The sequence below is a fragment of the Ylistrum balloti genome, unplaced genomic scaffold (assembly GCF_031769215.1).
Source record: "Ylistrum balloti isolate Yb309-2 unplaced genomic scaffold, AGI_CSIRO_Ybal_v1 Utg370432, whole genome shotgun sequence".
Taxonomy (NCBI): domain Eukaryota; kingdom Metazoa; phylum Mollusca; class Bivalvia; order Pectinida; family Pectinidae; genus Ylistrum; species Ylistrum balloti.
Window position 1 is genome coordinate 94,684 of NW_026782290.1, and position 27,473 is coordinate 122,156.

Genomic DNA, 27,473 nt, shown 5'->3' on the forward strand with positions numbered 1-27,473 from the left:
TACTGACATCCATATACCTGACGGCTGACATCTATAGACCTGACGATTGACATCCATATACCTGACTGCTGTCATCTATAGACCTGACAACTGACCTCGAGACTTGATTACTGACATCTGTAGACCTGACCACGAGACTTGATTAATTACTGACATCTACAGACCTGTCGACTGACCTTGAGACCTGAAAATTGACATCTACAGACCCGACAACTGACCTCGACACCTGGCGACTGACATCTATAGACCTGACAACTGACATCTATAGACCTGACCTCGAGACTTGATTACTTACATCTACAGGCTTGTCGACTGTCCTTGAAACCCGACGACTGACATGTACAGACCTGTCGATTGACCTTGAGACCTGGCGACTGACATCTACAGACCTGACAACTGACATCTATAGACCTGACCTCGAGACTTGAATACTGACATCTACAAACCTGTCGACTGTGCTTGAGACCCGACGACTGACATATGTAGACCTGACCACTGACATCTACAAACCTGTCGACTGTGCTTGAGACCCGACGACTAACATCTATAGACCTGACCACTGACATCTACAGACCTGTCGACTGTGCTTGAGACCTGACCACTGACCTCGAGATCTGACGACTGACATCTATAGACCTGACGACTGACATCTATAGACCTGACCACTGACCTCGATTTGACGACTGACATCTATAGACCTGACCACTGACTTCTATAGACCTGACTACTGACCTCGAGATTTGACGATTGACATCTATAGACCTGACCACTGACTTCTATAGACCTGACCACTGACACCGAGCCCTGACCACTGACATCTATAGACCGGACCACTGACCTCGATACCTGACGACTTGACAACTTACTTTCTGATTTCACGATCCGGACCACACGATAGATCTATTTATCTCTAGACTGACATTTCCAGAGCTGCCAGATCAGACATTACACATACCACTGGTCACTGACAGCTCTACAGACCAAATGCTGTCGACAACTCTAGAAATAAGACTCGCCACTGACAGCTCTACAGACCAAATACTGTTGCCAACTTTAGATGGGGGACTCGTCACTGACAGCCCTACAGACCAAATACTGTTGCCAACTTTAGATAGGGGACTTGCCACTGACATCTCTACAGATCAAATACTGTCGACATCTTTATATATAGGACTCGCCAGTGACGCATGATAAATCTTATACCGAAAACAGATAATTGTAGCGCTAACGTGTAGAGATCCTAAAGTCTACAACTGTAGATTTCCCAGGTGACAAACAAGGCCGACAACTCCAACTATCACAGGTGACAAACAAGACTGACAACTCCAGCTATCACAGGTGACAAACAAGGCCGACAACTCTAGCTATCACAGGTGACAAAGCTAGCCCTGAAAGTCGACAATCTTAGTTCTCACAGTTGGCAAATAAGATATGTCATACCTGACTATAACAGGTGGCGAACCTAAACCCGAATTCGACAACCCAAGCTCTCGTAGGTGACGAACCTAAACCAGACAGCCAACAGTTGATAAATAAGGTTGAAATATCTGACTATCACAAGTGACAAGCATAACCCCGAAAACCGAATCTCCTAGCTTTCACAACTCTCTAACTCTCACAGGTAACACACTTAAACCCTAAGACCGTCAAGTATATACAAAAACTCAAAGGCGTTGAGAGTTCATACTCATTTTTCACTTGAATACCTGATTTAAACAGAAGCCCGGGAAAATATAATGTTCCGTTACCCCAATATCATTATCATTAGTAAAAACGATACGTGGTGTCGATAAAATGAATTGTCCGCAGCGATAACTGTAAACAATACGAGGTTTTCAGCCCATGTAAAAAAATGAGCTTTAGAAAATGTTAGAACATGTAAAATGAAGAGAACACTGCGTGCCAAACGACCTGGACAATGGGCTATTTTAATTACTGTTTTTATAATAGGGAACATGCCAAATTCTAAACTATTGAAAATATTATATATCTGATAGCATTATGTCTACAGTGTAAGTAGGTATAATCGTGTGCAATAATATTTGTTGAACAGAAAGTTATTAAGCATGCGGAAAGAGGTTACACCGCTAATAAATAACAGTGTGGTCAGCTTAGTCTATGGTTATTTTGTGCCTTTTTTTGCCATTCGTGATTAACACTAAAAAAGAAAAATAGTGAAAGTCACTAAAACTCCCACTGTAAATAAGATAATTTAGTCACTGTGTTAATTTTATTGATGATTTTAACATGACAGATATCTATGCTCTGGATATATTTTCGTACGCGCGACATTATAACAACTTGTCTATAAACAACTGGTCGATATGTTGATACAATAAGATAAATAACGATAACACTTAGAAATACCTCTTTTATCCTGTAAGACGTTTATACTTTTGTGACAGCATTTTCATAACATCTTATCGTTTGTTTAGCGACAGAGCTTAAGTTTATACACCGTTTTCGCTTTCTGTTGTCAGACCTGACGCGTCTTAGGAAGTCTCATTACCGGGTTCACCCAATAGAGCCACGGTTTACATTGAATGGTGTCCTTTCTGATGTGGGGTTAAAACCTGAAAGCCTTGAGGATTTAGGTTGTCTTTCTGTGGGATATTAATTACTTTGAAATTATATCATATCAGTATCCGGAGTCGAAGAGTTAATATTACATGTGTCAATATTGTATTGATCTGAAACAAGTGTGAGTCGACAGCAGCGTGTCTCTCTGTGTACAAATACTGGTTATACCGAATACACTTATGAAAGGAAAACGACCAGGAAGATATTTCATTTTTGATGTTTAAAGATAGAAACAACCTTTAACTTGAATTTTACAGACGCAGTAAAAGACCCTAACTGTCTCTCGAGGGAGTACTTCCAGGCATACCGTTAGCCATTCACACAGCTAGATTGACTAAATACAAGAAGGTGTGTTTACTCCTTTTATTTCGGTTGGTTCACCTAGGTGTTCGGATGTGTAATTATTATTAGTACGGGATACCGCTGATGTAGGTGATCAGATTTGATAAGCGACACTTGTTGCATACAATGTGATCCAAATTTCAGCGATTTATATTCTTGATGGAAGTCATTTAGACAAGAAAATGTGTGATATGGGTGACCACTAGAACTGACCAATATGGATGACAGTCAGGAAATGTCTATCAACTGCCGGGTATCGGACGCCGACAATGACCATCACAGGTAAGACCAGCTTCACTCTTGGACATTACTGAACACAACCCGGACATCAAATACAAGTATCAATTGTTTAACTAAAAAAATCATGTGTGAAGTCCAAAAACACACACAGAAAACGATTTTTAAACATAGAATACCCACAATCCTTAAATACAACTTCTTTAATATCTGATAAATGTTCACGCGAAAAAGTCCACTGTACTTTGCATCCAGACTGACGGATTTCTGAATATGAATTGGAAGGCTATGCCCGTTTGTTCTATTTTGATATTTTTTGATATTTTCTTCTTTTAAAATGTTTTATTTCTTTGTCAAACATAATCACGTCTATGTTGATTTACATATTCACTTTTGTTTGGATCAATTGAATGACTAATTCATTATCGAATCTTTTAGATTACCATTATCAACCATTTTATTTTTCACAAAATTTTATCTCTCATTATTAGTCAGGATGACCTCTGGCACTCAAACATTTCATTTAAGAAAATAAATCATTCGGTCGAAACACGAAGTGACGATTCCGATGAAGTTTAGTGTGATGATATAATAGTTATTGACATCAATCTTAAACAGTTTACACATGCTGCTAAATAATGTATATTACACCATAAAGGTATACTAATATCTATTTTACATGATAATTATAACGTTTCTGGACATTTCTAAATTGGTCGTACTCTTCACTTTGTATACATGAAGTTAACAAGTTACGTATCTTGTCTCTGTGCCACTGTATAGATGCTTGTTTGATAGTTTTTAATTCTCGAAACATTTAGGATCTCACGATGTTCAAAAAACACTTGACATCTCAAATTCTGTTTAAAGTGCAGCTTGACTGAAATGTCATTACCTGGACATTGTCGCGTGACACCATCCAGTGTTGGAGAGTAACACCTAACACAGGGACCTTAACATATATTGATCAGATCGCCCCCTGTTATGTATCGTGTATATCTACTCCACGCTGTGTTTATTTAATATCTGGCTTGTCTTAGTTCTAAATGACGTACTTAAACACAAAGTCCTTTGAACTCGTTAAAATTGCGATAAAAAGAGAAAATATATCGAGATATCGTTATGTTGAAACACAAACTCCATTAAAGGTCAATACGGGTGGTAAATCTTATGTCTTTGTAAGTCAGTCGAGAACAGAGCAGCGCAAGACATGTTCTACTCTCATTGTTTCAATTTCATTCTTTTGGGGTCATAATTTGAATTCAAGGTTGGGTCATTTTGTGGTACTAAGCTATTGTGAAACGTCAAGAACATACAAGGCGGTGGATTTTTATGGACCAGCTCCTTAGCCACGCGAAGTTTTTCGTGTTAGAAATATGCTATATGAAAACCTATTCAAATGAGCACTAATTACTAGGAAAAAGAGTTGGTTTTATTTATGCGAAACAAGGCAAAAGACAGAGAAATATTAATTCGTTTTAGTTTCGCCCGAGTATTTAATAAAACTCCTTATATTACGTTACTAAGTACGGACAGGTGAATTTTCTCTTGCTTCTTCATAAAATAAATTTCTGTCTCATCTTTAAAAAAAAAACTGTATGAGAAATAATTCCACGGGCATTATCGTGAACGATTCATTTCATGAACAGCATTTTGAAGACGAATTAATGCAAGTATTATAATCTTATTTTCAGAATGTTGATTCTCTAAAATTTGCGAATATTCGTCCTCCACATTCGGTTATTTGTTAACTGGGACATATTTTTTTTATTCCCGAGTACAGTGTTATATCATTAAAGCATTCACAAGAAACGATAAGGAAATGAAGAATATGACCATTTGTTGGCTATAAATAGATTTTGATAATTTTATTATGATCAAGTTATGAATAAAGTTGAATATATCTCTCGATAACATTAAAATATCAAATGACACTACGATTCGCATGTCCCCGTGCTTGTTATTTTTCACGTATTAAGTTACGTTTACAGTGTGGCGATTGTACTTTAGAGTTGGAAATTTGAAACCGTCGGCAAATTAAATAACTGGTGCCCACATTGTTCAACCTGCTATAATCAACAGCTAGCCAGTTTAGTCACCTTGAAATAAAAACAAACAGGTAATATAATATGTAAAACATAGATATATTTAAATCCAGTTTAAACAATGATGTGTTCTGTTAACAGTACACGTATCTTCCACAAAACACACTATTGGATAAAAAGGATTAAAAACGAGTTTTTAAGAATCGTGTGTTTGGTTAGTGCATTCGGTTCTATTTGAAGTACATTACTGAACGGAAATGTACATCGGAATTTATCAATGCAGACCTTTTGACCTCTTTCGGGGTGCTTCGTAAACATTTCAACACGTACCCTCGGACGAAACAAAACGAACTCTCCGTACCTACCAAAGACGTATCTGTATCTTGTCATCTCGACTTCAAAGCAATGTTATCAGTGTAATGTGTGTAAATATATGTGTGTGTTGACAACATTGCATGTGTCTTTTAAAGATTTAATAGATTTATGTTTAGTGGATAAACTCACGAACTTGGTGCGTGCTTTGTAACTATTGTTAAATATTACTTTAGTATCTAAATTTCAATATCTCAACGTGGCAATTCCCAGTCATTCGATGTATTTAAATCGTGATAATGAAATGACACTGGCTAAGTTTTTCACCATTACACTGAAACATTTTAAGCTGAGTATAGTTCTGAATTTCAGACTTGGAATATGAACAGGTTAGTATAATTAATAACCATATTCGTGACTATTTGCGTGCAGAGAGTAAATTAATCTACATTTGTTATATATTATCACTTCTCTTTGAAACTAGAATTCGATAAAAAAAATATTGGTCTTTTGTTAATTCCAAATGTCTGTTGCACCTGTCAACCTCTATGACGTCATTATAATGGATTACGTTATAATTACAGGCCACAAGCTATGGAAACTTTCATCTATATGCATCTGAGAAGGTGAGTTTTCAATGTGTGAAATATGTTCAATAACTTTAAGATTACAAGTTTATCTTGTGTTACAGTGTGCGGATGGCACCTACTCATTTCGACTGTCCGTTTTTGGGCAAGTCTCCATATACAGTGATAACCCAGTGGGCTGGGAGTTGACTCTCCAAATAATGTTTATAGGCCCACTAATAACATACTGTAGCGAAAATTTCTGTCTTTATACCCTGGAGATTTGGATGAAAGAGGAATCGGTATAATTGAAACAGACGAAAATGAATAAGATAAATAATTTGAAATAATGCAATCTTTGAAACAAAACGCTCTTTACAGATGTTTTTACAATGGATTAGAAAAGAATGTTTGAACTTTGTGTAGATACCGCAAAATCAAACAGAGAAAGCGGTCTGAGACGAAATTATTTGATTGTTAGGGCGGTCGGGTGGCGCAATGGTAACGCCCCTCACCTTTCACCGAGGCGTATGAGTTTCTATTTCCGAAACGGACGTGAAAAAAATATGGGGTCACCTGCCCGACATGTGATTGACATAGGTATAAGGATTGTTTTGCAATTGCTGTAAATTAAAGTTTATATTCATGATTTGATATGAGATCAATACCAGAAACAGTATTCGGGAATACTGATAAATTTGTGATAAGATCATGTGACAACATGCAAAGATAATAAGGAAAGTTACATATATGTATGTAAAAATTTTATCAATAATCTTAAATCAACCTGATACTAGCACGCTACTAAAGTACTGAATTGATAATTAATAAATCAATTAATTAATAAATAACTACATTACTAAATCTCCTAAAGATAAGATGGTGGTCAATAACTAAGGTATTAAACATTAGTCATGTCCAACAATGATTATGTCTACGGTTGTCATGTCAAACGATGGTCATGTCTACAGTAGTCATGTCAAACGATGGTTATGTCTACAGTAGTCATGTCAAACGATGGTTATGTCTACGGTTGTCATGTCAAACGATGATTAGTCTACGGTTGTCATGTCAAACGATGGTTATGTCTACGGTTGTCATGTCAAACGATGATTATGTCTACGGTAGTCCTGTCAAACGATGGTCATGTCTACGGTTGTCATGTCAAACGATGGTCATGTCTACAGTAGTCATGTCAAACGATGATTAGTCTACGGTTGTCATGTCAAACGATGATTAGTCTACGGTTGTCATGTCAAACGATGGTTATGTCTACGGTTGTCATGTCAAACGATGGTCATGTCTACGGTTGTCATGTCAAACGATGATTAGTCTACGGTTGTCATGTCAAACGATGATTAGTCTACGGTTGTCATGTCAAACGATGATTAGTCTACGGTTGTCATGTCAAACGATGGTTATGTCTACGGTTGTCATGTCAAACGATGGTTATGTCTACGGTTGTCATGTCAAACGATGATTAGTCTACGGTTGTCATGTCAAACGATGATTAGTCTACGGTTGTCATGTCAAACGATGATTATGTCTACAGTAGTTATGTCAAACGATGGTTATGTCTACGGTTGTCATGTCAAACGATGATTAGTCTACGGTTGTCATGTCAAACGATGATTAGTCTACGGTTGTCATGTCAAACGATGATTAGTCTACGGTTGTCATGTCAAACGATGGTTATGTCTACGGTTGTCATGTCAAACGATGGTTATATCTACGGTTGTCATGTCAAACGATGATTAGTCTACGGTTGTCATGTCAAACGATGATTAGTCTACGGTTGTCATGTCAAACGATGGTTATGTCTACGGTTGTCATGTCAAACGATGATTAGTCTACGGTTGTCATGTCAAACGATGATTAGTCTACGGTTGTCATGTCAAACGATGATTAGTCTACGGTTGTCATGTCAAACGATTATTATATCTACGGTAGTCATGTCAAACAATGATTAGTCTACGGTTGTCATGTCAAACGATGGTTATGTCTACAGTAGTTATGTCAAACGATGATTAGTCTACGGTTGTCATGTCAAACGATGATTAGTCTACGGTTGTCATGTCAAACGATTATTATATCTACGGTAGTCATGTCAAACAATGATTAGTCTACGGTTGTCATGTCAAACGATGGTTATGTCTACAGTAGTTATGTCAAACGATGATTAGTCTACGGTTGTCATGTCAAACGATGGTTAGTCTACGGTTGTCATGTCAAACGATGATTAGTCTACGGTTGTCATGTCAAACGATGGTTATGTCTACAGTAGTTATGTCAAACGATGATTAGTCTACGGTTGTCATGTCAAACGATGATTAGTCTACGGTTGTCATGTCAAACGATGGTTAGTCTACGGTTGTCATGTCAAACGATGGTTATGTCTACGGTTGTCATGTCAAACGATGGTTATGTCTACGGTTGTCATGTCAAACGATGGTTATGTCTACGGTTGTCATGTCAAACGATGGTTATGTCTACGGTAGTCATGTCAAACGATGATTATGTCTACGGTTGTCATGTCAAACGATGGTTATGTCTACGGTTGTCATGTCAAACGATGGTTATGTCTACGGTAGTCATGTCAAACGATGATTATGTCTACGGTTGTCATGTCAAACGATGGTCATGTCTACGGTAGTCCTGTCAAACGATGATTATGTCTACGGTAGTCATGTCAAACGATGATTAGTCTACGGTTGTCATGTCAAACGATGATTAGTCTACGGTTGTCATGTCAAACGATGATTAGTCTACGGTTGTCATGTCAAACGATGATTAGTCTACGGTTGTCATGTCAAACGATGATTAGTCTACGGTTGTCATGTCAAACGATGATTAGTCTACGGTTGTCATGTCAAACGATGGTTATGTCTACGGTTGTCATGTCAAACGATGGTTATATCTACGGTTGTCATGTCAAACGATGATTAGTCTACGGTTGTCATGTCAAACGATGATTAGTCTACGGTTGTCATGTCAAACGATGGTTATGTCTACGGTTGTCATGTCAAACGATGATTAGTCTACGGTTGTCATGTCAAACGATGATTAGTCTACGGTTGTCATGTCCAACGATGATTAGTCTACGGTTGTCATGTCAAACGATTATTATATCTACGGTAGTCATGTCAAACAATGATTAGTCTACGGTTGTCATGTCAAACGATGGTTATGTCTACAGTAGTTATGTCAAACGATGCTTAGTCTACGGTTGTCATGTCAAACGATGATTAGTCTACGGTTGTCATGTCAAACGATTATTATATCTACGGTAGTCATGTCAAACAATGATTAGTCTACGGTTGTCATGTCAAACGATGGTTATGTCTACAGTAGTTATGTCAAACGATGATTAGTCTACGGTTGTCATGTCAAACGATGGTTAGTCTACGGTTGTCATGTCAAACGATGATTAGTCTACGGTTGTCATGTCAAACGATGGTTATGTCTACAGTAGTTATGTCAAACGATGATTAGTCTACGGTTGTCATGTCAAACGATGATTAGTCTACGGTTGTCATGTCAAACGATGGTTAGTCTACGGTTGTCATGTCAAACGATGGTTATGTCTACGGTTGTCATGTCAAACGATGGTTATGTCTACGGTTGTCATGTCAAACGATGGTTATGTCTACGGTTGTCATGTCAAACGATGGTTATGTCTACGGTAGTCATGTCAAACGATGATTATGTCTACGGTTGTCATGTCAAACGATGGTTATGTCTACGGTTGTCATGTCAAACGATGGTCATGTCTACGGTAGTCCTGTCAAACGATGATTATGTCTACGGTAGTCATGTCAAACGATGATTAGTCTACGGTTGTCATGTCAAACGATGATTAGTCTACGGTTGTCATGTCAAACGATGATTAGTCTACGGTTGTCATGTCAAACGATGGTTATGTCTACGGTAGTCATGTCAAACGATGATTATGTCTACGGTAGTCATGTCAAACGATGATTATGTCTACGGTTGTCATGTTAAACGATGGTCATGTCTACGGTAGTCCTGTCAAACGATGGTCATGTCTACGGTAGTCATGTCAAACGATGATTATGTCTACGGTAGTCATGTCAAACGATGATTATGTCTACGGTTGTCATGTCAAACGATGGTCATGTCTACAGTAGTCATGTCAAACGATTATTATATCTACGGTAGTTATGTCGAACGATGATTATGTCTACGGTTGTCATGTCAAACGATGGTTATGTCTACAGTAGTTATGTCAAACGATGGTTATGTCTACGGTTGTCATGTCAAACGATGATCATGTCTATGGTAGTTATGTCAAACGATGGTTATGTCTACGGTAGTCCTGTCAAACGATGGTTATGTCTACGGTAGTTATGTCAAACTATGGTTATGTCTACGGTAGTCATGTCAAACGATGGGTATGTCTACGATAGTGATGTTGAACGATAAGAAAGTCTGCGATAATCATGTCAAACGATGATAATGTCTACAGTGTTCGCGTCGAACGATGATCATGAGTGAGAGAAGGGAGGTGCACTAGGCCCATAATTCAATAAACTTCGTTATTCTTCTTAAATACTAATCATGTTAAATTAACGGTGTTACGAGACATTGATATCATGATCATTTGTATCAAAGTCACATGTATTACATAAATTTGGTCACATGACATCAATAAACAATCTTTTCATAACAACACATGGTATCGTAACCATTAGTCGGAAATGTCACGTGACATTGTTTTATGACGTAATCAATTCACGTTGTATCAGTATGCTAGAATACATGAAACCATTAAAGACTTATCACTTGACCTTTCTGATTAAATTGTTTGTAATCATTCCTGTCATTGATAGAATAGATAAGATGTGATCCGTCTATACGATCAATATCGATTTCACGTGTCAGTCATAACAGTGTTGATGACACATGACATCGTTTTGCTATAGAAGTTTCTCACCTTAGTGTAGGTGTATAAAGCAGATTGAGATCAATAAACACTGCCTTTTGGCAAATTATCTGTTAATCGTCCTATATTGTAAACAGACACGACTTGAAGTTTGGTTGGTACACGCGGAATGTAGGTTATGCCATTTTCTTCAATATCACAAAGGATATATAGGAGAGATCAGAAAATAAGCAACAACCTCACGAAATGTTTAAAGGAAGATCCTAAACAATTAAAGACTATCCGTGGGAATACCCAAAATATTGACGGAAAGATTCTGACACACCAAATACTATAATCTTTTAATTTAAGTGAAACCAAATAACCGTTATGATAAATTGTTAACAGGTGAACGTGAATATGATAAAACGATCTTAGAAATAAGCTAGACGCTGCCATTTCAAGTCAGTATATGTACTAGTAGATCAAAGACCATCCAATTATCGAAATATGATCAAGTTTGTTTCATTTGGTTGTTTGATTTCTTTACATTTGCCGACTTTTTTTCACATTAATTTTCACAAATTTGGTTAAAAGTCAACCTGTCAATACCTATCTATTACACTGTAACCTATTTAACAACATAATTGACCATTAAAGCCTGTTTTTACTTTACACTAATTAACTAAAACGATAAAAGCACACCAAAAACACTTTAACATAGATTGATGTGTACATTAATATTTTTCTGTGTCTATGTTTAATGCATTGTAAAATTTATTGACATTATCTGACGGTGTTTATCACTGCAATGTTAATGGTTCCGACACGCGAGAACGTAAACCTCAGACTAACGTAACAAACGCCAATAAGACTGTGATGCTCAGGTCTGTTGCAGTGTGTTTCTATAGTTGATAGAAAGTTATGTTGTTTCATCACGTAATTAAGCACAGTCTGTACAGGTAAGAGAGGCCGACACTATTTTATGTTGTTTTGTTTATTATGTTTACTAAATCACACACTATTTACTTACAACGGATTGGTTACTGATATAGTATTACTAATGGTTTTCAGAGCTGTCGCTTTATGATTTTTTTTGTTGTTTTCTCGTTCAATGAAATGAATATAAAATTGTTTACTGTGATCATTATACCATAGTGGGACTGCCTGGAGAAATTTCTGTTCTCTAAGTGCCTCCTTTTTTACAGTAAAAAAGGTGTGGTGTCACGGCATATTCGTTGTATATTTACATAAAATAACGTAAGTTGGAAATAATTACTGACTACAAAATTTTCTATGTACATTTGCGTTCATATGTTTTTAGAATCTGTGTCAGTTGGTTATGTTAAGATGTGATATAGTGTTTAAATATTGATTTCTTTTTTACGATTTATGCAACGTGTGTTTTTATAATTGACAGGAAGGCACGAAAGAAAAATAGGTAAGTTCATTACATATTCATTTTTTTAATTTGGAATGACAGTTCTTTCTATTGATTTGTTTTATTTATTGATAATAAAAAGAGTAACTTAACAATACAAGTCTATTATTCATTATTTCTGGGTTATGTTTTGTTGACATATATAACCGGGTTTTCACTAACATATATGTGCTCCTGTTTTGTAGTACACAGACCAGCAGGAATGGGCGACCCTATTCGGAGAACGATGTCCCCTCGTAAGTAATCCATGGATACTATTTAAATATGCGATACCACATTCACGGGTGTTGGTAATAGCACAGGCATGGTGGTTACATATCGTTATGTTCCAACACAATTTATTAAAAAAAATGGACGTGTCTAGTTTTGTGTCAAGAATTTGCGTTAACATGATGCTCCAATATTCGAGTTTCATCATTTCCAGATCATAGAAAATATTTAATGGTCCTTGACATTTGTTTCTAATGTATATGCCCAGCACTGCCCTCTGGAGAGGTAAAAGTGCTGACCCCTATTTCTGGTATTTTTTCTTGCCGACCCACCAGCTTGGTCATTTCTCTGAATTTCAAAAGTTTATGGATGAAGTATATCATATTCTGCTATTTCCTGTGATAATTTATCGTTATCCCCGATCCGTTTCTATGACAAGGCACACCGTCACCTGATTACTTATTATATAAAATATATCGTCAGACAATTCTAAAAATTAATTCTACAAAACTAGGTCAACATATCCATTTTTTCTGTATATTTGATGAGTGTACCTTGTGGATAAGTTATAAGTACTTATTTGATCCTTTCGGTAAATATTTCTTTAACTCGCAAAGTGTTGATCGGTCATGAGAGCTATGAACAAACTGTAAGAACAAAATATTACGGTACTAATCCACTTGACATTGGAACCGAGTATTCACTAACACGACTCATTGTTAATTAAGTAACACTAATAAAATATGGTAGATTTAATAATTCATGACAAACTCACTTGTTTGTATATTGTCTGAAAATGATCGCCAATGGGTAGAGAAGATGTAAATATTGTGATATATTTGTAAAATTGTCATTTTTCTTTCATGTAAGCTGAAACACGCTATTCTGTTTGTAAGAGGTTGTTGGACATACTTTCGAAATAAGGTATTAATCCGTGCTACTGGTGTAAGTGTATACTGTTAGATGTATTAAAGTAATGTTGTTAGGCTGTTGATCGTCATTAATAGGATTAGTGACATTTAAAAGGCCAAGACTGACCTCATCAAACTGGCTGTAACGAGATTCCATTCCAGCACTATGTGCACCATGTAAATAATGTTAGTAATTCTCGAGCCAAATATCGACTGCTTGATATCTTCAGATTTAAAGTAAATGTAAAGAGATTTCCTTTCTCAAGGTCATTGTATTTATTTATTTATCTATCTATTTATTTATACTTTGGGCAAAAGAACTTCGCAAATTTTCGAATCCACCGAAAATCCTATCTTTGATCTGCTTTGGTTAATAATTATATAAAACTAACTTGCCTTTAGTAATTAAGGTGCTTGAAGATTTCGCCACATTGACGAAAACTCAATAACGAATCACATAGTGTTCGACGTCTGTTCCTGAAAATGTGTTTCTCATACAGTAACATTAACTGAGTATAAAACTAAGAGCAATGTATCAAAACATCGAAAAATGAATAGTCAAGATAATTATATTAATTTTCCATTGTTGTGAATGAATGCATTTGTTTGCTGTCGTTTGTTAATGTTCTGACAATTGTCTGCTTCATAATGTACAGTAATTTCTGTATGCCGTATATAATACAGATTCAAGTTCGTAAGTAGCAAGCCCACGCACCACTTACATCAAAACGTGATAAATGGGAGAAATTAAATGTATTTAAAACCTATTAGCACATCTGTGAACCTTGCATTTAAAACCTGAAGCAATCATCAATGGGCTTTTACCCATGTATTAGGTACCCATCAGTTACACAGTATGAAGCGGTGCAAAATAATTATCTCTGACACGGTCAGGCTATTTCGTATTTTATATAAACCAGTTGTTTTATTAATAGGTATTCTAAATACAATTTCGTGCGATCAATATGTTGATGGTTAGGTGTGTGTCCAGAGGTGTTCTTCAATTAAGGACATGATAACAACTAAAACGTGAAAATTCAATATGCATGATTGTCACAATATGTCACCCACAAAATATCATAATGGGTAGGGATGGACTTTCTCGACATTATACTCTATGAATATCGTACAATAAAATACATTTAAATACAAGAAAATTAACACGACCTATGTACCCTGTTCCTCAACAGACTTGTACATCAAACTGTCCCCGCAGACCTTAAGAGTCATTACACCTGTATACATGTATGCCATGCACCATTGTATGATTCCGTATATAGCTTTCACTTTCTAATTACTTCGTAATCTTAGTATACAATAGCTGTAACAGAACAAGGCTCCGCCGTGTTTATACGACAAGGTTAAGTTCCTGACCAGTATTTAGGAGGAACAAACAGTCAGGGTTCTGCTCAACACGACCCCGAATTAAGTATTCCTGTATATAAAGCACGTGGGTTCCACTGTATAAGTGTCCAGTGAAAACCGACAACGGAGAAAAAAGTGTTTAGTGGTTTATTCAAATCATGAGGAATCAAACATTACATATACATATCAGAAGTTGGGATATTTCTCTTTCATGTTCTTAACTGCCTTGGTGTGAATATAACCAAGGGTAGGGGTTTTGGTGATTGGGATCATCGCCAAATGTGATTTTACCAAAATTGAAATCCATATATGTCAACTGTGTTAAGAAACAAACTTGTTATTTCACATGGAGAAATTAAACAACAAACAACAGAGTATGTTAATGAAAAGGTCATTGGGATGATATTAAGTAATATCTACTGCTGTACATTGAGCGAATATTGAATTTTCTGTTAAAATGGTAAGTATTAAGTTGTTGTCCATTGTCGTTTTGTGTAATATAGAGTTACATTTTTACTGTGTGTGTAGCACATACACACAACACCAATTCATAACAACGCTGTACGATTATTACTTTCAATCAGTTTCATTTTTATTTGTTGTTGTTGTTGTTTTCCTGGCTGCACAAAATCTATTCCAAATTGGCCTTATGGGGTGATGGAGAATGTATTTTGTATAAACGATAGGTTTTCACCCCCTGTAGCGGTAAGGAAGGGTCCGCATGAGGAGATAAGCAATTATTAAAAATATCAGGATTTGGTCTAAATTTGGTCTGAAGCATCGTTCTTAAACAGTACCGTATTATGCATCAGTGTTCCTTGTATAAACAGTGCATAATAGAAAAAGATATATATTTTTTAACCTATTGACCTCTTGTTCCTAAACTTTGGTTGAATTTCTGTAAAATCCAAAGAATTCCCAATGTATTGATAGTATAAGATTTATCTGGTATTAAACATGTCAGTTCATCACATACTGGAAAGATGGACATGTACTTCAGTTCTGTTTGTCATGCAGATTTCACACCTTTTATGGATGGTAACAAATGTAACTCTCTATTGTATGAATGTAAAAAAAAACTACATTTGTAATATATTTTTTAGTTGAATGTAAACAATTCTATATGCTTTATATTAATATAGTACTATATAGAAAAGTTTTCTTTAAATTCATTGGATAGCCATACTCTCAAAGAGTCACGTGCTGCAATATGATACACGTACTATCTGTGGCACAAGACAGTATGCGCCATAGGGAAAGCTATTTTTGTTGTGCATATGATAGCATTTCGTATGTTTCAATGTCTCTTAAATCCCTTTATCAGCATGATAAATTTGAGCTGTGCATGTTTAATATATTATAAACTTTATTTATTTTACAACAATTGTGAAACAAACTATCAGCTTATATCAATCACTCTTGTTGGCCTGGACAGAATCACTCTGTTTGAGGATATCGGAGTACCAGGGGAAAACCCACGTTGTCAGGCAGGTGACCCCACACCTTTTCACGTCCGTTCCGAGAATCGAACCCCGGACGGTTAGATGAAAGGCGATAGTTTTTTTTCATCTTAAAAGTTATGATTCGATGTCCCAGTAGTGCGTTACCACCGAGTCACCAAACCATCCTGTTTATGTTTTATCCTAGTAACCAAATTATGTTGATCGTTTTTGATACAAAAAGGTATTACATTTGTGGTGTTACTTTAAAGGTTCATTTGATCTGTCATGACAACGTGACCTTCATTAAAGCACACACTACACATAATAGCTTTGTCAACATATGAATTATAAACGATCTTTAGACTAGTGGTATAGGTTCTCCTGATCATGTATAGCAAAACTCAAGGAACTCGTATGTTTACTACCGTGGTGTCTACTTCGGAATATATTAGTCTTGTTTCAGCATATATAATACACCAGAAGACATGCAAATAAATTTTGTTAAAACGATATTTCGTTGCTTGATATCAGTGGAATATGACTCATAAAACTGGAATATGAATCCGCTTGAAGGACTACTTACAAAGCTGTTTCCTCAACTACATACAATTGTGGTTACTGGGGGAGAATTTTTAAACCAAAGGAAGACACCGATCTCAAGCACGTCTGTCGTGTACAATATTTGTATCGTAAGTATATTTCAACAAAGTAACAACGTCACTAATTCTAGAATTGAGGTCAAGTCAGAAAAATCAGACGACCAGATTAAAAAGCAATATTTTCTTTCTCTACTCTTTATTTACATATGTTAAAATGAAGGTGTGGGATGAAGGCAAAATTAGATCAAGAAAATGAAGACCAACAGCTGTAGTCTCCTTCATGTGCCCCAAGCAGACTTCGATTGTCAAGTTACCTGTCTAATTCTCCTCATAAATCGGAGTAGGATAGTTTAGGCTTACCCATTACTTTGTCTAAATCAGAAGTAGTCGATCTGTGAAAATAAATAAGTACCATATAATTAATATACATATGACTTGGTTTTTTTTATGGAAAATGAAATAATATCGTCTTTGTAGTTTAATCAAAGTAACCAAACAGATAGAAAAAGTAAGAAATGGTAACTCAGCACAACAGACATAATAGCATTATACCAGCATTTGGTTTACCAAATTTGTTAATTAAACTTGAATTGTCATAAACAACAATAAGTGATTTCTCCTCTATCATTCAAAACAATATCAGGTGTCGTTGTCTGTAATTTGTATTGTTAAAGTCCTTTATTGATCTTTATAATGTATCGATTTGTCGTTGTCCTTTTGTTATCAGGAGACGTTTAGTTAGCATTCATTTATTGTGTTTTCCTTTAAATAGCTTCAAGTCCGTGATTAATTATCTGATAACGTTTTTTTTATATGAAACATTGAATAGTTGAGAAGTAAAGACAACTTCAATTGAAAGTGTGATTGAAGACCATACTTGAAACTGGATTGTCTTTAAACTTTTTGTAATTACAGGTGCCAAAGTCAAAATTGTTGTCAATTACATTTTCTTATAAAAATATGTTCTACGGTACTTTCAGTGATATATATACATATATATAAAGTACAACAAAAAGCAAACAATGCCGACCTCACACGGACTGTATCTTTTTGAGATCATATTAGTTGGATATTTTCCATTTAGTGTATTTCTGGGTAATAAGAATATTCTTTAGTGTAAGAACTCGTAGTTCATTGAATATTTATCGACGGTTCAAATTTTCGTAGATTTAACAAATGCTTGGTGAAAAAATAAGTATTTTCATTTGAAACTGCAGTTTTTTTGACAAATTTTATTTCAATATCGTCAGCTTACTTTTAAGGTCACCTTTAGAGATTGAACTTAAGCGGTCTTGTAACAGAGTGTTTAACATAATGATAACGTTACCGCCATGCATGTCTATCATTACAAATATCTCCTAGATACACGTGTCTGTTGTGGCTTATCATACAAGGAAAGATCATGGGTTATGCCTGTAGCTTTTCAGTCTCAATTTGTCTAGACATTCTAATACTTTAGCATTACTTAAGTTGATAACAAAATTATTAAGATATTGACATCGCTACACATGCAACTTACGTCAATGATGTTTGTTTTCGTCATTTGCTTGATATCGCACACAAATCTGTATGAAATTTGAACTTTAAGAGGTTACACATAAAACACCGCTTAAAGATTGTACAAAAGACACATAAGTGAAAAGCACCTTTTCATAATTTCTAATGAGATACAGTAGAGCCAAACAATGAATTAAACTGAATTATACAGATATTTCGTCCTTCTAGGACTCGTCAATGATACTAAGGGTCTAAACCTTGAAGCCTAGGAGGCGATTAAGGAAAATCCAAAGTGATTAAAAAAAATCAACATCTAGACGGGAGGTGCAGCAGAAATTAGAGAAATTTGGTAATTTTGAAACATCAGATAAATTTAGTTTAAACGAAGGTTAAGGAGAGGACAAGGCGTGCACTGACTGTAGCTCATTTGAGAAGGTGACAATACTTACTTGAATTAAGCATACTTCGTCCTAGATGAAGCAGACGCTTATCTTCTTCCGAAACACGTCATATTTTCGTTGTACGTTTTAAAAGATTAAGCTTTAGATTTTATGACATGTCGAGTGTTTTCGTGTTGTTTTTGCACTTATCATTACAATGATTGGGATATCAATCGAAATCTCATCATATTTAAATATTTCAAATGGATGTTGCTAAAACGCATTAGTTTTTATAGTGCTGAATGTAATTACTAAACTAGAAAATGTGGTATTGACTCTACAATTTCTTTTCAAATGGAAATTTCATAAATGGTTATATGTAATATTGCTTTGGTGACACAATACCTGTAGGGAGGTGAAGACAAATTTGATACTCCCCATGTGTCGTTGAGTAGAGTTGACGGAATATTCACTGGTAGGTTTGGTGACACATTACCTGTAGGGATAAGAAGACAAATTTGATACCACCACTGTGTCGTTGTATAGAAATTAGTCACTGTAAGTTTTCTATGATTAGCCAGTGTTGTCTTTTCAATGTAAATACCGAAAGGGTTGTCGTTTTTCAGGGGTTTTATTTTCGCAAATGAAAAAAATTGTGCAAATAAACATATGGAAAATGAAATCAACAGATACAAAAACTAATCTGTTCTTCCCTGAAAATACCTATTTGCCTCAATCTGTAAGTGAAACTGCGAGAGTTTCTATAATAATCGTCCAACCAACAAACTTACCAGTGCCTAAGTTTAGATTTATGAACACCACCATCCCGTTTCTACAGTAATGCTTGAAACGATCCGAGTCATTCCCGTTGGGGACTAAAGTTTTGTGTTGTGCCCGTATATCCTCTCTTTTCCCGATTTATTCCTACATCCTTGTCACTGGAAATTTATACTTGATTTGGGCACAGTTTTGTGAGTCAGTGTTGCAAGTATCAAAAGTAGGTCAATCTGACTTACATTTTGACCTTTGACCTAATCAAAGAAAACAGTTTCTCCAATTTTATTTAATACACATCTTGCTGCTGGAACTTGGGCTCGTGGTATAGGTTCTCCTTGGTTAGTCGGTTTGTCACATATCAAATTATGTCAAACTGGCCTATTTCTTTACCTTTGACCTACATCAAACAACGTTTGTCAGGGTTTTAACTTCCAGTGTATTTGTCACTTCTGACAACAAAATTCACTAAAAATTAAAAATCAGTATATGGGTTTACTTTGGTGAGGCTGTGTGTCGGTAGAGGATTGTAATTTGCCGAATTGTGTTGTCAGCTGCTCAGGATCAATCCTAAAAATAATATATGATAACACTAACATCTATTATGAACTATAATAATACAACCTCCTAGCTTACAAATTACGGGATTTTCACTTCACCTGTGAAAGGATTTTCTTACCTTGAAATATTAATTTGGTACACTTATATCAACGTGAGAGCATTATATTTAATATGGATTGTTGTCTGTCCGTACAGTAAGCCGATTAAAATCGATTTCTGAAAGAAACTAAACATTATAGAACACGGTAGGGTTAAACACCCTACTGTATAGATCGTTCGCCACGAACCTCAGCTTGTTCGGTTTTGAACACAGATTTATGATAGCCTAGTCAGTGAAGAGGCTTGTGAATCTTGAGAGGTGGCGGACAACGGTCAGATGTGTAAGTGGTCCAACACCACTGAACATTAACAAAAGAAAGAGCTTTGTTCAGACCAAAGTATGGTCATCAGTAGTCTCTAATCAGTGAACGAGAGTGATTTAATTCCGCTGATATGACGCACCATCATTTTAGACAGGTGGTGGGCACAGTGTGTCTGTGTTGTAATATGTAAGTATAATCAGCTGTTGTATTGTACAAATCGCTCTTAAATGTATTTATTAATTACATGACTATGACATGCATTGATATATTTTAATCTTCAATTTGAAATGTCCTTAAAAAGTTAAATCATCTTAAGAGATACTTTTGACATTAGTTAACTTCTCTCAATTTTGATTTTTCTGAGTGGTTTTATAGGTCTCAATTATTGACACTAAAGGACGAACCAACTGCATGATGTAGATTAATTCATCATTTGTATATACTATTTTTAAAGTTCTGAATTATTGAAATGTGTTACTCACATGTGTGTCATTTCTGCGATATCCTGATATATGGTTACAATGTACATCACTTTTAAAGATTAAGTATTTATTTAAATTTGTCGCTAGTCACGCATACGATGCTTTCTTCATGTACATTAACTTTGACTTTATATATTGCAATACACTGTAATCAGCATGTTTGTTTATTATCCTGTTGATATAACGGTTAGGTATCTTTATATTTTATCCGTAGATTTTAAACCAATCTCTAAAATTCAACAAATCATTGTGTGCGCTTTAATTGTTCCATATGTATTTGTTTTCACTTTCATTAATCACATATATCGTGATTTTATTGCGAATATGATTCAACATATTTCAATTTTTAATCCAGATTCTGGTGTTTATATTTAGTATTAAATTGATAATTATGAAATAATAAATACATAGAAAAGAGGAATTGTTACGGTACTGAATTATGTCCGAATGGACATTAAATATCTCTTCATATTTGTTCGTACAACAATTCAAACCACTTTTGGTGTAATAAAAATACATAGCTGTAAAATCATACATATGTTCAAATCGAAGTTCGAATGGAGCAAACGTTGTGCGAGTGATAGTAGCTATATATCGCTGATGACAGCATACCATGTCGAAAACAAGTTGTTATATCATAACAATTCAGAAATTAAAGTGTGGTCGATGCCTTCACTATCACCTCTTTCTTATATAAGCGTCTTACAGGTTGTAATATAAAAACGTATATTCTATGTACCAACATGAAAACAGTTTTACAATAACATTATATGGTTTCAATAATTTTAAAAGCTCCTCGAGTTATAGAAGTGATGTACATATGTATTGGTTGACATGATATTGGTTCTTTAAATCATACTGGTATTTGTTGTTGACGTCAGACTTTTTCTCATGCATGATAAAGTTAAATAGTACTTAATTGCTCTCACGTTTACAGCAGAACATATCAGAACAAGAGAAAAAAATTAATCCAATTATATTAGAGTTTTAAATGGGTGGTAAACGCTAACATCCTCTGGAAAGTTCGTGTACACTTCCACTGTTTGTACAAGCTTAACAATACGTAGCACATAACATAAACAATGTTTTTAGAAACTCAAATATTGATCTCTATTTATGAATAACATTAAACTATTATAGTAACCTCTCTCATTGATAACACACATATCACACCTTGCCTCATTGTTCACTTAGTTTACTTTTATACTGCACGGCTGCAAACAAATAGGTACACTCAATGTATGGCTAGATTACCAGCGCTTTCTTTAACAGTCAAATAAATAATGATTTCAAAAAGAATGAATACACATCTTACATTGCTGTCATATTTCAACGTTTTGCATTGGTTCATTTAATAATGTTTTAATTGAATTTTCATTATTGTACTTTGTATGTATGACTTCTTACTAAATGTTAATCTAACCAGTGTTTGTATGCATGTCACCACTTGTATTACGTAAATTTAAATTGCATGATCAACATTTTTTTCCAAACAAAAAATCAATTAAGAATCGTTAAAGTTAAAAGTAAATGTGTGTCAACATTTCAAGTTAAGGCCTCGTGAATTGAAGCATAGTCAACTTCATAAAACTTAAATGTCAAGTTCGAACTCTATTTATTTTTCAAATATACTATAATTTTTTCATGAGGAAACATATTTGATAGATTCCAAATGATCGCAAGTAATCGTCTCACCACACATCACAGTCAAATTCGTCCGTGAATTCAAAAGAAATATAGTTGAAGATAATATCAAATTTGACCTAAAGTGTTAACATATTGTACAATTATATAAATATCATATTTACAGACATATCAGTGACAGAGGTTTATACCCTATTAACCGTCATCAATTAAATCATTCCAAAATCTATAAATACCAACAAAGCTTAAACAAAATCAAACAACACGCTAATTATCAGGATGAATAGTGAACTAAATACCCTTTATTTAAGCGTAATGCACCCTACATATATAATAACAAACTAAATTACTACTTGAAAAGGAATAGGATTTATCACGGTTCATTTTTATTAATAGATTTTTTTTTTTTTTTTTTTTTTTTGTAATTCTGTAAGTTAAAACCTTTCCTAATGATAGTGATTTTGAGTATATGTACATTGAAAATCTAAATGTAAAATTGTTTGATGAAGCTAATTGTGTTTGTTAGAAAATTAATCTGGACTATCATATGTATAGTATGTAGATAATTAAACGACGGTGTTCTATTGACTGATGGGGGTAATTTTTATTAATGTTAAAGTGTTCTTGTTTTTAACTAATATGTCTCTCCATGATTATCTTTATCTTGATTTCGATTCATCCGTTTATAGAGATAGAACACGTATGGAAATTGACCAAAGCCATTTTTTATCTTTCCAGGAGGGACACCGAGTTACCTGATATCAAGAAAATGCAGTGGACTGAAAATGCCCAAGGAGTCGGGACGATCCCCGGTCACATGTCGATCCGAGTCCCGCCAGCTAGTATCGGAATTGGAGGGAAAAAGGAGAAGCTTATCGGAATAACAAACCATGAGGTTTCCGAACGGTATATATTGAAACTACAACGAGATCGAGAACGGAACAACCAGGCTGTGTTCAAGAGCCTGGAAAACCTGCCGATCACAATCAGGTATAGTCTTATATCATGTCCCATTTATAAAATGAACCACTTGTTTATTGTAAAAGTGGTGTTTTTACAAACATATCTGCGTGAATCTTCACACATGTACGAGTCTTCTAAGTGTACCAAGTGTTTGCATAGTGTTTTCTTGTGGCGTATGTTTAGAATAGTATAGTAGAAAAAAAGAAAGACAAATTGAATTGGCATTCATTAGAAGAATTCAGAATTCCCTGAGGGAATGGATTTGTTTATATCAATCTTGTTGTGTTTATCAGTACAAAACCTGTTAATACCTCCATCGTTTGTGGGTATATTTCTAAAAGCATTTTAAACCTTAAGATAGTTGTAGTAATATCGCACTTTAAATGCTTGTGTCCAGTGTTTTAAAATATATATAAATGTGTACTTATAGGGCCATATCTTGTTTTTATATGAATAATTATATGAAAACTATTATCTATAAATGTTTTAACTGCAAATAAATCTGAGAGATGTCCAAAATCAAGAACAGTGCATCAAATTCACCTGAAAAAATAACATCGAGAATTGTAAAAATAAATTGTTTGTTTTCTTTTGCTCTCTAGGCATGTCCCGAAATACCGGATACAATCTGAGCCAACTATAAACACTGCTCGTGCAGCCGTTGGTGCGGGAACAGAAGCACGTCCCTCATCTATGAGGTCATTATCTCCCGAGGAGACATCCTACCAACGGTTTCTTAACACCGCAGATGTCAGTCTCGATGTCAAATCATCCGACGCGAACCCAGTCGGTAAAGTTAGCCAAGAACTCCTTCGATCCGAATTTAAGAAATCGAAGGTAGCGGGACCCATGTGTCCTCATCTGATGCCGTTGTCAGCATGTCGGAAATGTGCCAGATTGAAGAAAAGGAGGAAACGGCCAGATGTCAGGAAGGAAACAACGTCCACGGTTACTACCGGTATTCTGGGGAATGACCTGAACATACAGGCAGAAGGGAGTGGAAATCAGAATCAGGATACATCATGCAGCTGTACACATAGGGGGACCGAAAAAGTGATTTATACAGCTGGTTTCCAAGGACACCAGATGCGATCGACAAAATCTGTGAAAGTTCCAAGTAAAAAGAAAAGTTTGAATATCGGTCTGCCTACATCAGGGAACTTGCCTTTCCAGAAGAAATACACTCGTGTTTTCGATTCGAATCAGCAGATTCATTTCGTGAATACATCGCTGTTGTCTGGTCAGAGAGCGGGAGCGCTTGGAAAAACGTTTAAAAAACTTCCAGGAATACGAGCAGCTGGGGAGTCTCAACGCCTCCGAGAAAACACGGAAGTGTTTGCCATAAAGTCTGTCCAGCGCCATAACGATCCTTTCCCCGAATCTTCCTCTGAATCAAAGCCAACAATTGATACAGATATGTCTCCAACACCAATACCGATTCAACCCATGCCTAGTTTTGCATCAGATATATCCAATATGCAAATGATCAATTTGGATGGAAGAGTACACGGTGAACCACAAAATGAGGACAAATATAGCCAACAATTTATTAATACACATGATTTTAACGTCCCTAAAAGTGATATGGAACTTCAAAAAGTGCGTGAAACTCCAAAGGACAGACATGTTCCATTGAGTAGAAGTAGTTCAGAGGTATTAACCTGTAAATCTCAGCGCATGATGCCAGGAAGAACCAACAGTAAATCTACCTTGTACAGTAGTAAATCGGGTAGTTTTAAGACCGGTAATAAAACAAGTCGCACACGAAATACGGAAGCTATGGGTGGAAAAAAACAGGATGATAGCAGCAACAGGAAGGTAGCTCAAGAAATGCAATTTTCAGTGAGGATAGAATACAAACAAGCAGACAATGAACCGACACCAAGAGAGAGCACTTACTCAGAGATTGTCAACATGCCAAGATGGGTTGAAAAAGAGAAGTCGAATGCAGAGAGTATTGCTCAGAAAAGTACTGTCAGTTCGGTAGTAGGCCACAAGTTTCATGAGCGAGTTAGTGACGATTTAGTTGTCGGCGACGAGATAAATAACGTCCAACATCCAAATTTGCAACCAAGCGATCCTGATGGAAAAAGTAAAGACGATGTAGAATTTGATAAAAGTGATGTTTCTTCACATGAAATCATCGATCATGATGATACTAAATATCACATTTCTGAAGTTAGCGATCTACATGGTATTAGACATGACCAATCCGAGCCAAGAAATGATAATACGGACACGAATATTCCCGCAAAAGAGATCAGACAAAAGTCTTCTCCCGAAAGTGGTTTTGTTAGTATGCCAAGCGGGTCAGAAGAAACAAATGTTGAACCAGATAATATAACAGTTGAATCTGAGGAATCGGCATTCGAATCAGAGAAAAAAGTGAATCTAGGAAAAAAAGTAACCTTATCAAGGTCAGCTTTACCTTCTGATAATGAGCAAAATGAGACGGAATCAGCTTCCTCTGTCGAATTCCAAACCCAGGATGATACCATAAGCGGAAATGACGTCAAGGACAAAAAGTTGGATGTTTCAAGCAAGAAAGATGATGATTGTTCTGACAAACAAACTGTTAATGAATCTCCAGATTCTGAATTAGGCGGTGGTTTTTTCGTAACTACTATTGATACTACGGCAGAAGAGGACACCGAAAACAAAGAAATAATGTCAGGAAGTGATTCTGGAATTGCTCAAGAGGACTTTACTTCCCTACAGGAATACGCTAATGGGGACTTAAAAGTACCTCCATCGCCTCAAAAGGTCATGCGGCCACCTGGAATTGGTATCGGACTTTCACATGATATTCAGGCATAAAGACAAACGCAAGCAATATCCCAAACCATCTACTAGATTTTCAAACTTTTCTCGTTTTTCCTGTTCCTTTTATTTGTTTAATAGAAATGATATTAGCTTTCCTGGTATTTGAACGTTACCTTAATTCTCCGTTCATCTGGTTTGGTTTATTTACGACTACATGTTCATCACCATGGCAACGCACAGTCATCACGTCAAACTATCGACCAACAGCACCAAATTCAGCTTTATATAGCATGGCATTCTACACATCTAGCAGGTAAGTCTCAGTAGTTAAGTCGTGTTTCTTTTATACTTTTAACGAAATCCTTATGAATATCCTTCTTATAGGATTTGCATCTCTAAAAGCATGAATTCAAATATCTCTGAATCATTTCTTCGTTGACCCGATTATCCGCTGTTCATTATTTGGAGCATAGCCTTGTATGAATAAAAATCGATAAAACTTTCATATACAAAATCCCTATTGACAAATTGATGTCTCCTGAGATGATTTGCATGGCACATGTCGCGTGAAAGTATATTTTACATTCAGATAATATATTTGTGAGTCCCGCACCCAGATGACTATTAATTAAATAGTCTTCATGGAAATAGTTACATATCTATTTTAATGTTAAATACTAATAATAACAAGGCAAAGGTTACTGGAATCGCAGATGTTAAATTCAAGTCCAAATCTGCGCTTTTTTTGTCTCTTTATCACAAATTATCATAACAGTGGTGTTATAGCACATTTCTATTAATGCCGATTGTGTTTTACTTGATGGTGGCCATTTGATATCCAAATAGTATCTCGATGACTAGGAGGCAGAGTGAAATATTGTGTTGGGAAGAAATACGTTGAAGTTGACACCGATACAAGTCATTGTAGAGTACAGTATGTCTTTTTATTGTCAAGAATAATCAAGCTTCAGTTTTGCACAGAACGGATATATGTAAAATAGAAGGAAAAGGTTTTTCTACCAGTTTTTTTCTTCTATTTCCGTTCGATATATAAATTTTCATTTGTGTTTAGAACATCTTATTCGATGGGAGGTAACTCGTAAAACCTTGACTAA

The 27,473-nt window shown here is 35.5% G+C and overlaps 1 protein-coding gene across 1 annotated transcript; it reads left to right on the forward strand.

Moving 5' to 3' along the window:
- The first annotated feature begins 3,139 nt into the window (after positions 1–3,139).
- Positions 3,140–26,412, forward strand: LOC132554695 (uncharacterized). The gene is made up of 5 exons (XM_060219006.1): positions 3,140–3,204; positions 12,385–12,405; positions 12,591–12,641; positions 23,371–23,622; positions 24,198–26,412. The coding sequence occupies exons 1-5, from the start codon at positions 3,140–3,142 to the stop codon at positions 26,410–26,412; spliced, it is 2,604 nt and encodes an 867-aa protein (XP_060074989.1).
- Positions 26,413–27,473: the final 1,061 nt, after the last annotated feature.

What these genes read in the sequence shown, in the direction of transcription:
- LOC132554695 (XM_060219006.1), top strand. Translation starts at nt 3,140, where the DNA reads ATGGATGACAGTCAGGAAATGTCTATCAACTGCCGGGTATCGGACGCC. An exon ending in AAGGCACGAAAGAAAAATAG is followed by an intron (nt 12,406 to 12,590) that starts GTAAGTTCATTA and finishes CCTGTTTTGTAG; the next exon opens with TACACAGACCAGCAGGAATG. An exon ending in TCGGAGAACGATGTCCCCTC is followed by an intron (nt 12,642 to 23,370) that starts GTAAGTAATCCA and finishes TTATCTTTCCAG; the next exon opens with GAGGGACACCGAGTTACCTG.